This window comes from Nylanderia fulva, unplaced genomic scaffold (assembly GCF_048542155.1).
Source record: "Nylanderia fulva isolate GAGA-0341 unplaced genomic scaffold, ASM4854215v1 Scaffold1100, whole genome shotgun sequence".
Classification (NCBI taxonomy): Eukaryota; Metazoa; Arthropoda; class Insecta; order Hymenoptera; family Formicidae; genus Nylanderia; species Nylanderia fulva.
In genome coordinates, this window is record NW_028189304.1 from 3,424 (window position 1) to 16,345 (window position 12,922).

General features: G+C 33.3%; 1 protein-coding gene and 2 pseudogenes across 2 annotated transcripts; 1 reads left to right on the top strand and 2 right to left on the bottom strand.

Annotated features, from left to right (window-relative positions):
- Positions 1-438: 438 nt before the first annotated feature.
- On the bottom strand, positions 439-1,765 carry LOC146724921 (uncharacterized; annotated as a pseudogene).
- Positions 1,766-2,232: 467 nt separating this feature from the next.
- On the bottom strand, positions 2,233-3,191 carry LOC146724922 (CDGSH iron-sulfur domain-containing protein 3, mitochondrial-like). The gene is given in 3 exon segments (XM_085488148.1): positions 2,233-2,496; positions 2,498-2,697; positions 3,050-3,191. Coding segments are annotated over 3 exon segments (498 nt in total). The 3' UTR covers positions 2,233-2,340.
- Positions 3,192-9,127: 5,936 nt separating this feature from the next.
- Positions 9,128-12,922, top strand: LOC146724923 (peroxisomal targeting signal 1 receptor-like; annotated as a pseudogene). Its single transcript, XR_014925971.1, has 8 exons — positions 9,128-9,191; positions 9,570-9,938; positions 10,060-10,513; positions 11,481-12,022; positions 12,088-12,257; positions 12,332-12,489; positions 12,566-12,734; positions 12,833-12,922. The product of XR_014925971.1 is annotated as a peroxisomal targeting signal 1 receptor-like (transcript).

Consider the following 12,922-nt stretch of genomic DNA (forward strand, 5'->3'; position numbering starts at 1 on the left):
TACATATATATGTATAAGCAACGACCGAGTGAGAGTTATATATATATTTTCCCTTCCTTTATCAACGTGTCAACCAAGCAGCGCATATGTCGAATTAACAATCGTACCTGTAAATAAAGCCATCAGAGTAAATCTCTCTTTATCTGCAAATGCTGGAGTCCTGTAATCCTACATTAAATCTCTGTACATACTTAATTGCCTCTCCTCATTTCAATAAACCTTGTCAAAATTTACTACTAAAATGATCGAATTAATTTAAGTAGTATAAAAGTGACACAAAACCCTTTGTGTGTAGGATAATTAAAGTTAATATCTATTTTGCTTCATAGAATCTTTGCTAAGAAAACGATTTTTCTCGCGCGTAAGTTTATTTTTTATTATGTACAATTATCACATTGTATGCGTAATTTTTCGTACCTTATTGTATTCGTATTCGTGTTACGTGCGATTATGATTTTTATGATGTTGTCGCGACGATCGTTGAAACATGGCGAAATTTCGCAAATAAATGGCAACGATTTAAAACAGGGCACCACTTTCCAGAAGGGCGGGGAGCTCTCAGCAGGTGGTTTACAAGGGCGACGCAACCCTTATGCGATGGTTGTCCCTCGCCCCATGCCCCGATAATTGAAGCAAGACAAGGCTTCGCCTGCGTCGAATTATACGAGATATATTTTCTATGACGAAAAAATAGAGTTTTGAGAAACAAATTTTTCTCGTCTCTACGAGTAAATCGCGCGCTAATGAAGTCTTGTAAAAAATTGCGATTACCGAATTCGTTCTTCCAGATACCCCTCTTTATCATTGTTACTGAGACCCACGAAGCTGGGACGATTTTGTGACACGAATCTGGCCAAACCTTCCGTACGTTCCTCGCTTATCACGTGCGCGAGAGATGCGTTTCGTTTTCGGCAGAACTTTGGGCTTCCGTGTAATTCAAGCTCGTGGATGAGAATACAAACATCCCCGCTTTAGCGATGCATTTTATCGTAGAGTTTTCTGCAAGGGATTTTTCGTTGCAGGAAATACAAATGTCAAACTTGGCCTTCCGGAGATTAATTCGCGGATACTTATATTTATTTTTGTATATAAATTTGATATTTAAATTCCGAGGATTTTTTTGCACGCAATATTAATGGACAAATCGCAAGCGATAATAATCGTAATTACAATTACCAACAGAGGAAATCGGGTACATGCTGTAGTATTTGTAATTTGCCGCGCGTACGAGAGTAGTCATGTTGAAATCTTCGGGCATTGAAGAGCTTGGCACGTATTTTCCCCGAGTTCCTATGTATTGATAAAGAGATGGATAGATAAAAAAATGCTGTATAAGAAATGCACTGGAGAAATTACAAATTATGCATTGGATTAATCAAGATAATTGAATAAGTTAATTACTATTTATATACTTTACATTTTGTGTGCATTATATTCTATCTCGTTATTATGAATAGGTTTATTATAAAATTATCATAATTATACGTCGCAATTACGTTGATTCTGTTCGTTATATCGCATACCGACATGCTTCCTCGTCGAAGCAAGATTGAAAGCGAGAGCCCTTTTCGATGCCGCGAATTCCATGCATTCTTCCCGTTAGAAACCACATTCCGCGATATGATTGGCTGATTCGAGCGCCGATTGGTCTTTATCAGATCATATTGCGGCAACTCTTGATAATTGATTAGACAGCAGCGATCGCAGTCGCTAAATATGCCGCACATATAATGAGAAAAAACAACAGTAAATTAACACGTGCCATTATGCAATTAATGACTTTAGACAGTGTTTTCGAAGCACCACGCACGCACTGCGATTTGTAACGCGCGTCCTGCATTTTTTCCTCGCGTGATGAATATTCTACTTCCGACTTCGGAAGTGTACATCACTCGGACAAGATAATTACATGCAATTGCGAAAACTATGGAATTCGTCATTACGCAATAAATACAAAATAGAATCGAATATCGTGATTTAATATATATATTTATATTTATCTCGATATGTTTCTTATTTTTGAAAATAATCTTCAATTTACTTTTATAATGTATGTATATATTTTATACGTTTACTTTATCATAATTTAGTATTGTGTTGACAATAACTTCCTTTAAAAAAAGAGATTAGAAAATAATTATTCTTATTTTATGATATAAATGCTTATATTGTTTTATACAAATATTTATGTTAATGGCACCCTATAATAATAAAAACCATCACATACATATGTATATTATATACATTCTTAAGTATGTATTTGTAAGAGGCTTATCATTATATATAAAGTAACTAACTTTGACGATGTTTTCATATCGAGAAATACAATTGTCCACACATTTATTTTTTCTTCTCCTGTATATCAGGCCTCTTGTGCGTGCCATCACAGAAAGGTCTGTTTGACGTTTGCTTGCAGTTGCACAGCCAGTACTCCTTGGTCTCCGTGACAGTGAAACGTATTGGTCTAAGCTTGATTTTAAGGTAAACGTTTTTGTTGCGTACCGTCACATAGTGGCTGGCCCTTGCTCTGACCACAAAGACACCACGAGTAATTTTTGCCGGCCTCGAGACGTATCTTGAACGGCTTCTTGTCGTATATCACTCCGTTTTTAGCCTGAAAACTAGCACCGTACGTATCTTTAAGTGGATTCACAGGTATTGGCGGGTTTCCCCGATCTTTGTGCAGAAGCGCAAAACCTAAAAATAATGAGACATGTGATTGAAACATCGAAACAAAAAAAATGATAATTTTTATTTTACTTTATTCTCCCTAAAAAAGAGCTCAAACTAAATTATTAATCGATCAGGCCAATAGTAAAATCACGTTTACTGCGTAATTATTTGTTATTTCGTTTACAAATGTTGACAGATTAGGTTTTGATTAGGTTATATTTAGAATCTTATAAAACAGAAGAGCCTTGCTTTTCTTTTTATGACTTACATTTCGCGGTGGAGAACGCTCGAAATGCGAGCGAGACGTGGCAGTTTGATTGAGTATGCTCATTCTGTTAAATTAATTAATTAATCACGATCAACGTGAACGACGAACGCGTGCTGAACGCGAGAGCAACAGTCAGCTGATCGGAGCAATCAGCTGATTGAAAGCTGTCAGTTTGTGGCGACACTGTGGCAACTTTCTGAACTTTCAACATTAAAGAGATATACAGAAACATGACGTTATCGACCTTCATGAATTAAATGCATGCCAGTAATCATACATGAATGAAAGTACACGTATGCACAGATTAATAGACAGATCGCCAAAGGTCTGGATGAAGGAGAGACCAGCATTTCTCAACTGATTTCAGCGCCATATTGTAGTAGTGGTCAATGCAGTAACTATAATAACCCGTTCCCAGATAAGAGCGTCTCATGCTCATGACCTCGTCCGGGCCGGCATGTACGAGATCTCTTTTCGTTAGCGTTCGCGTATTTCGGAAACGGCCAGATTTTCTGATGTTATAAATAAATAAATAAATAAAAATATTAACCGACCTATTAAATTATTTTAATAAATGTTCATTATTATTATCATCTAAGTCTAGTTCGTTTAATAATTTTTAGTTTTTTAATAATTAATTTAATTTTCTAATCATTCATATGTGAAAAATACTAATACGTATACGTTTATAATGAATTAATCTATTTCGAGAGTCGAATTATATATTTTTATAATAAAAAGTGTTCAAAACTTATATTTGACTTTTAATTTTAATCTATTTTAGCAAAGAGTTCCGGAAAATATCGACACACATAATAGGGATTTGTTCTCCATATAATCGCCATTAAGTATATATGTTAATTATAATTTTTAATAAAATACAAAATTAAAATTAAAGGTCATAAATATTTTTGAACATAAATTATAATTTAATGGGTTATTAAAACGTATCCCGTGATGTATTTTTCGTACAAAACTAACTAGAATAAATTAAATTACTCATAAAACAAATGAAACAAAATAATTAATAATTTGAGATTTATATGATAATAATAAACATTTTATTAAACACAACAGATTCAATAAATATAAGGTAACATATAACATGTACTTATATTTATTGAATGTTTTTTAAAAAAGGTTTCTAAGGCTTAGAAACGTGACTTCGACGTAATAGCAATTTATTTCATTATTTCACGACGGTTGGCCGTAATACAAATGGTTTTTTTATTATATTATATAAAATAGAAGTTTAAATTCTTTCTTTAACTTAATTGTTTAATCTTTTATGATTAATTTAATTTTACTCTAATATTTTCGTACCGAGAAAAAATATATCCTGGGTATACGTTTATAATTAATTTAAATATTTGTGTTCTTCTATAAAATTATATTTGACCCTTGAATTTTTAAATTTTATTTTATTAAAATCATAATTAAAAGATATATAAATTGCGAATATATGGATTGACAACAACAATCCACCATTATGTGTGTAAGGATTTAGAAATCTTTGCATAAAAAATAATTAAAATTCAAAAGTAAATATAACTTTTTAAAACTTTAATTTATTAGATTATATAATTCGGTTCTTCCCGAAATATATTAATCATTATAACAAACGTTATAGGATATTCTTTTTCATATAAAATGACGAGAACTAAATTAAAATTAATTTAGTAAAAAAACTAAAAAGTAATTAAACGACTTAGACTTAGATGATAATACATTAATGAAACATTTATTAAAAAAAGCTTTCAATAACTAGTAGGTAAAAGTTATAATTTTTTATTTATTAGTTATAACATTATGAGCTATTAAGCTCATCATATCGGTCGCTCTCTGTCTTGCTTTCATTCGGCAAGTCACCACAACGTATATGATACTCGTCTGTTTCCTACTTCCAAAGCTCGAGATCTGAACAACAACGAAACTCGGGTCCAATAATTACCGGGTGTCCGGTAACTACAGACCAATGCATTACAAATGGATTCTTCTGGTCAATTTGGGAAGACTTTTTTCCGCGAAAAATGTTCGAAAAATCGGCCATCAGTGGGTACCAACGTTTCCAACTCTTGTCCATGATATATCGTTATAACTAAGGCCTTAAAATAAATTTTATATAGTAAACTCTACTGAAATTAACTGAAGAAGAATGTATTATGTTAGGACTTTTAAAACCAAAACGTTTTTTTAGTTTTCAAAAAACCTATTTTCAATGATTACTAACTCGAAAATTATTTGACTTCTCTACATTTTTGCTAAGAAAATCGTTCTCCAAATTGGCCAGAGATCGCCCTTAATCATTGGTCCGTTAGGGTTACCGGACACCCTGTTATATATGATATAAAAAGTGTATAGCACGCTCAGAGAGCTTAGGCGGCTTACAGGGCGGATAAGTAAAAACCAATTGCGTATCTATTTCAGAGGTTAGCTGCTTTATTTAAACGCGCGCGCTTTAATTTTTTCAACTTTTTGCTGTTTATTATTTAAAGGTCCTTCCTCCCTTCTAAAATCTTGTTTTAAAGATCCTTCCGCCGAGCAAATTCGAAAACATAAATTATTAATATATTTTTACTTTATTATTGTAAATCCTCGGTAATTTCCAAAATTTTTCTATTTGAAATTATTAAATTTTCTATTGCCAAGTCATTTTATCACAGAACTTTTACTCTTACCCTTCATTGCAACTTTCGTTTGCGGTTTTCAGTTACGATTTTTAATCGTAGTTACTGAACACTTCATATTGTGAATTACTACTTGCTGCCAGTGATTTGGAAGGATTACAATTCGTTTGAAATTGTTGATTCTTCAAAAAAATACGAGATTCGCGGAAATTGAGTGTGCTTTCTTGGCATGTTTCAGTTCGCGGCAGGCGGTTCGGTTATTTTTGATTGTTGCAAGTGTTTTTTGTTTTTTTCTTTATTAAAATAGATAATAATAAGTGAATAAATCACGATATTTGACCAGATTGTGCATATATATAGAAATTTGTAATAAAATAATATTAATCATAAATTGTAAAATGTTTCAAGTTTATAGACTGCGGATACAAAATTTACATTTGGATAAGAAAACTGCGGTAAGTAAGTAAGTAAAAATATAAAATTCTTGAACTGAAAAGTACCAAAAAAATTATGTATATAACGTATAAAAAGGTGGAACTTTTGGGAAAATAAGGAAGGAGCAAAGGAAAGTAATCGGGCAAGAAGAACATGGGAGAGAGGGGATGTACGGGGCAGAGGAGAGGGAAAGGGGGGTGGGAGATCGAAGGGATAGGGCCCAAGGAGAAGGGGGGAAGGAATCATCCCAAGGGGGAAGGCGCGACGATACCAAGGGAAAACAAAAAATCAGGATCCAAGTTTCGTTTGGGCACAAGAGCTGGAAACCCCTCCGTTCGAAAGCGGATAGAAAAAATTGATTAAATTTGCAAAGATGACGCTCAGTACCCATCTCCCACATTTCGGCAACCGGTATCAACATAAGCCTATGTAATCTCTATACTTTATTTCAACCCTATAGACATTTATTATAGTAATACGGCAACATTTTGATCAATTTTATTTTCGAGTAGTAACTAAATCACCCTGTTATTTCGATACTACTACATATTATCGTATAATTTTGTATTTTCAATACCTCGAAATAAGGGAGATTAATTGGCCCAATAGCTGATCGTTGTTAGACAGTATCACTCTGTAATAGTATCAGACTAAAATATGTTGGTCTGCCCGACCCGTAGGGTGAAGAGGACAAGTTTCGAGATTAGTAATCGGACAGCGCCCTTCCTTATGTAGTTTGAATTAAGCGAGCGCTGTAAATGCTATTAATGTAAAAAATTTCAGTAATAGTAATTTTTTTCAATAAAATTTAATTCAAAAATTTTTGATCAACACTGTGTTATATCACATTTCGTATGAACTCGTTGATTCTTTTAATAAAATCTGTCGCGCGAGCGCCGACTAGTAAGGAACTTTCGTCCGAAAACGTTTTTTCACCGTAGCTCTTCCTTTTGTTGCTGGGATAAATGTCGGCTTATCAATCGTCAAACGTGTTCACGGATATATTTTTTATATTTAGGTACCGCCGTGTGACGGTACGTCTTTTTGTAATTTTTACCTCGTGAGTAACTCCACCCAAGATACACAAATCCTACCCTCGAATGTTTACTGCCTATGTGACGGTCTTTCCTTCGTCTTAGGAGGATTCACACCGAAAAGGCAGAAAAACAGAAAAACAGAAGCTAATCAGAAATTGCGTGGCGTAAGTTTACTACCCACCGAGTTTATTATCTAGTAAGCTTATGCACCGACGTTGGATTGCTTCTGCTTTCTGTATTTTCATACTTTTTTCTGCCAAGGTGTGATCCTCCCTTACAGAAAGTGTTGTACTACTAGCTTAAGCGAAATGAACAAGCGATATATAAACAAGTGTGAAAGGACAACTTTGAACTTTATGAATCAAATAGATGACACTTGATCATACTTGTTAATATTAAAGACCTATAATAAGAGATGCACTAATCTGTCCCCACTCCTTCTGGCAGCCGCTATCTTGCGACCATAAAGCAGAAGACAAATTAACAAAGCAGAGCACGGAGAACTCGGAGCTGCAGAGTAGAGCAGCGGAGCAATGGAAAATGGAGCATATTTTAGAGTTTCTGTTTATCAACTATCACTGAAATATCAATATTGTGTTCGAAAATTAATTTCCTCATGGAAACTTATCTTTCTTACAACGTCAATCTACATCTTGCACCATGATCGTGCCCTTGCACCAAGTATATTTGTGTCGACGCACGCTTGCAATGATCAGAAGATGGCGGAAAAACCACGTGACTTCTAGAGCCAATCAAAATGGTTCAGAGTTGGCGCATCTTTATTATGGTTTGTTCGCGTCGCAGCCCCAAACATGCTCGTTTTTTACTTCAATGCGCTCGCTATTGGTCCAATTCAAGAAGCGCACCAATACGATTATATTAAAAATGTTAATCTATGAATGGGAAATTACAACTAACATATACGTTACATGTAACATGCTTGAATACTTACGCGTATATAACATTTATATACCGTGTTTGCGGGTAGTTACGTTTTTTTTCTCTGTCTACTTTACGTCTACGCTCGGCAGACGTAAGCGCTTACGTTTAAAGCGGGGAACACACACTCTTGCATAAGCGCACAAGCATATGCATAAGAAATTTGATGGTTGAATTCTATGCAATGTGTTATAGACCAATCACGATTCTCATGTTTACCGCTTATGCGCCTATGCAAGAGTGTGTGCTCCCTGTTTATCTCTCTGCCATCGGCCTGACACAGCGTATCGTTCTATCTTCTTTCAATATCAATAAACAACAAAGATAGAATGATACTCTGTGTCGTCTGCATATATAAAGCACCCTTTTGTCATACCAATTGGTTATCAAATAGAACATTTTCTGGACTATTAAAATTCCCTATTTCATAACCAATTAATTGTGTTTTTTTGCTGTTTGACCAATCAAGAAATCTGCGCTTTTGTTATACTTTACACTTGCAAATAGAACAGAAAAGTCAAAATAATGTCACTTCGACGTCATATATATTAATCAATTTGAAGTTCAAATCTATACTGAATCGATATAGCTACTAAAAAAAATCTATAGTTTTCGTTACATATATTATATGCTATGTTATTATATATATTATATGCATTACATATATTGAAACTTGGAACAAGCCTCTTTTATATCGCTGCATATTTTATTATATACAAAAATTTGAAGCCAAAGGCTAAGAATCCGCGCCATTTAACAGTTTCATATTTTTTTCTCTTATATTTGTGAATCGGTAAAAAAGAAAAAAAACAAGTGACGCTTGATGGAATGTCTTAATGAAATAGACAATTTGTCATCCGACTGCTTCGCATATTTCTTTGCTCTCTCTTACTGATCTGTCACTCGCGCGTTCCCTATCCAGCCTCTTCTTTTCCCTCCCATCTCTCCCTCCTCCTTCTCCTTCTCCTTTCTCCTGCTGTTCCGGTGCAAAGTCTCGATCATAAAATCAGCATAATTCTTGCTGCTCATGCCCGATAAACATATGCACGTCACGATAACGCGACATAATTAACGCGAAGCAAGTGAGTATATGGCGAAATAATGCTCGAATGATCGTTATTTATTTATTTATTTTTTTACGGTGAAGGCGTTTTTAAGCGAGAAGCCAACAGCTGAAATTTGGCTAACTAACTTTTGTGCTGCTTTACTTGAGTATATCGGTTCTTTTATTTGGCACTTTAGAATTTGCAATTGTTTTCTTTTTTTTTCCTTCAAATAATATACTTTGCATGAAACATTTGCCTATCTATGCTAATATTACAGAACTTTTTCTCACACACAGCTTTTATACAACTTTCTTCAGAGTATTTTATATAGCTAACATGTTATTGTTTATCATTCTTACTTATTATATATTTGGGTAAAGAATTTATGTCCTACAAAAATTTCTCTATGCTCATTATTGCATTTACAAATAAGAAAAATTTAGATTTATAATAGATTTAAAATGTTTATATATTGAATAATATATCCATATAAATTAGTTTTGTGATCAAAAAATTAAATTAATTAATGTTTATTCCTTTGCAGGAAATTTCAATATAATATAAAAAAATGGCATTCCGTGAGTTGGTGGAAGGAGATTGTGGAGGTCCCAGCTCGTTGATGCGCCTTGCATCACATTATGTGCAAGATCATGGCTTCAAGGAGGAAGGAATTCATCAGCCATTCAATCCTTCTGAGGCTTTTCAAGCACAGGATGCAGATCAGTTAGTGCAACAATTCTTAGAAGAACCCACTTGCCCGCAGACATTTCGAATGGACAATTTACTTCAAGAAATGAGAGAAATTGATCAAAATATCTATCCTCCGATAGCAGCACCTGGAGTCATTAAAGAATTAAGTGATCTGGACTCAGCTTGGGAAAATATATGTTTTAAATCTGCCAAGCAATTGGAGGTAATTAAAAAAAAAAACATTTATTGTGTTACATACAATTGTATCACTTAGCATAAAAAATGTAATTATAATATGATATATATTAAATATTATAATATTTTAAATCATATATCAAATTTAGGAATTTCAAGTGAATAAAACATGGAATACACCTTTAATGCCACCTGTGCAGGAGGAAAACACACAGTTACCTGAGACTCACAAACTTGGTCTGGATTCAAAATGGATGGAAGAATATTTAGAACATAGCATAAACAGTGTACAAGACAATGTTAACAAAGACAATGCTGTTCAAGTCATAAAAGATGAAGATCCAAACTTTGCGTACTCAAAGTTCATGAAATTCATGAAACAAGAAGGTGACATTCCAATAAAAACTACTCAAACAGAGTTAGCCAACTTGGATAATCCAATTGAAGAATGGATAGAGCAATATCAGGCAGATCAACAAAAAATAGAAGATAGTTCAACTAATAGCAATATTAATGATAGTACAATTTTGAACAAGGTAGAAGAAGAATTAGAAGTCGCAGGTACATGGATAGATGAATTTATGAAGGAAAATCCTTCCTCAGGTATTCTTTAGTCTCTTTTTTTAGCAATACATGTTTTGCATATGCATGTGTATACAGGGTGTCCCGCAATGTAATGTCCATACTGAAACTGTGTATTCTTGGTGTCCTTCTAAGTCAAAGTCTTAATACACATATGCCCCAAAGTCGATTGGTTTAAAGTTATAGCAAAAAACACAATTGCATAAAATAAGAATAGTATTATTTATTGAAGTTAATAATATGTATTATTATTAAACGATAATATTAAACAACAATTAACTACTTTTTTACTTTAAACAATAATTAACTAATTGATTACTTATCAATCTAAATTAAACATAAATTTAGATTGATAAGTAATTAATTATAGCTCTACTTAAATTTAACATAAATTGATCATCATAAGATCTGGCAATGAGAACAGCATTGCAGTTGTTAAGGCGTAAAATTATTATAATAAAACGAAACAAATATTAGAAGTAATATTTCATTAAAATTTAATATTAAAGTAAATACATTGAAATGATACTTTATAAATTGATCAAAATAACATGATAAAGGTGCTTTTCTTGTACTAATACAGTAAAGTCAGGCAGAAAATTGAATTGCTGAGAAATAAGCCCATTTTCCCACATGCTAAACATTACAAAAATTATATTACACAAAACAATTGCTTGTGTTGTATAGTAAACAAATAAATAATAAATAAATAAGTAAATATAATTAAAAATTATAAATAAATAATTACTTTTTCGTTTTTTGCTATAACTTTAAAAACAATCAGCTTTAGGGCATATGTGTATTTAAACTTTTTGACTTATTATTAGAATGATATCAAGAAAACACAATTTTAGTATAGACATCACGTTGCGGGACACCCTGTATAATATATTGTGACTAACACAAAAGAAAAAAGATTGATACATCTTAGAGTATATTTGAAATTCATTCATGTAATTAACCCAAAAATATGATTGATACATTCTAGAATATAATTTAGATTCATTATGGAAACGATTTTCAAGACGAATGGGACAAGTATCCGCAGATGGGGTTCCTCTACGCACCCATGGGTATCCGAATTTGACACTTATTACGATCCATTCAATAAGGAATATGAATTTTGTGAAACCAATCCTATGAAGGATTTACCAAATGCACTGGCAGAAGGCAAGAAACGATTAGAAGCGGGTGATTTGCGAGCGCTGTACTTTGTTTCGAGGCAGCTGTTTCAACAAGATGAAAATATACCGAAGCTTGGCTACTGCTCGGTAAAACACAAGCTGAGAATGAGCAAGATCCTTTGGCCATCTCCGCTTTAAATCGTTGTCTCTGCTTGGATCCATCTAACAGTGTTGCTCTAATGGCGTTAGCAGCTTCTTATGCAAATGAATCTTATCAGAAGCAGGCCTGTCTAACATTAAAGGAGTGGTTACTAAAGAATGAAAAATATAAACATCTATCAGTTCCAGAGTCTAATCTTACAAGAGACAACCATGCAAATTTCAGTGTGTCTACTTTATTATACGAGTAAGTTAGAAGTAAATTTTTTTCCCATTCCAGGAAATTATTTTTAACACAATATTTTGTTGTAGTAAAGTATACGATGAAGTCAAAGATTTATATATTCAGGCAGCGAGAATGAATCCTCGGGATGAAATTGATGCGATATACAGTGCGGATTAGGTATATTGTTTAATTTATCGAGCGATTACAACAAAGCTGTGGATTGTTTTCACAGCAGCATTAACAAGTACACCCAGATGTAAATATAACTTGTCTCGAATTTATTCTTGAGCCGGGCTAATCGCATATTTGATAACTATACATTTCCAAAAGGATTCCAGATTATGGAATAGATTAGGTGCCACCTTGGCTAACGGCCAGCGATCGGCGGAAGCTGTAAACGCGTACCATCGTGCCTTGGAGCTATCGCCGGGATTTATTCGAGCACGTTACAATCTCGGCATATCTTGCGTTAATCTAGGAGCGTATAAGTAATATAGATTTTTAAATACCATTTTAAAAGTGTAAAGAAAATGGCAATATCTTATATGAAATCGTATGATATAGAGAGGCAGGTGAGCATCTCTTGACAGCCTTAAATCAACAAGCTGCAGGAAGAGGCCCACAGACCAGCAATGTATCTACTAAAGCAATGTCAAATACAATATGGTCCACGTTAAGATTAGTTATATCATTGATGCATAAAATATGAATTGATGGAAGCTGTAGAAAACAGGTAATTTTATGATTAATTTCATTTTTAAATAATTTGTATAAATTATTTAGAAGGGCTCTTTATAATAATTTTATGTTGTTATTCTTCTTCATTTTCAGAGATCTACTCAAGTTAAATAAGGAGTTCGAAATTATATAGACACATCTGTATAATAAATGACATAATTTTTATATAAATTATTTTGGGTA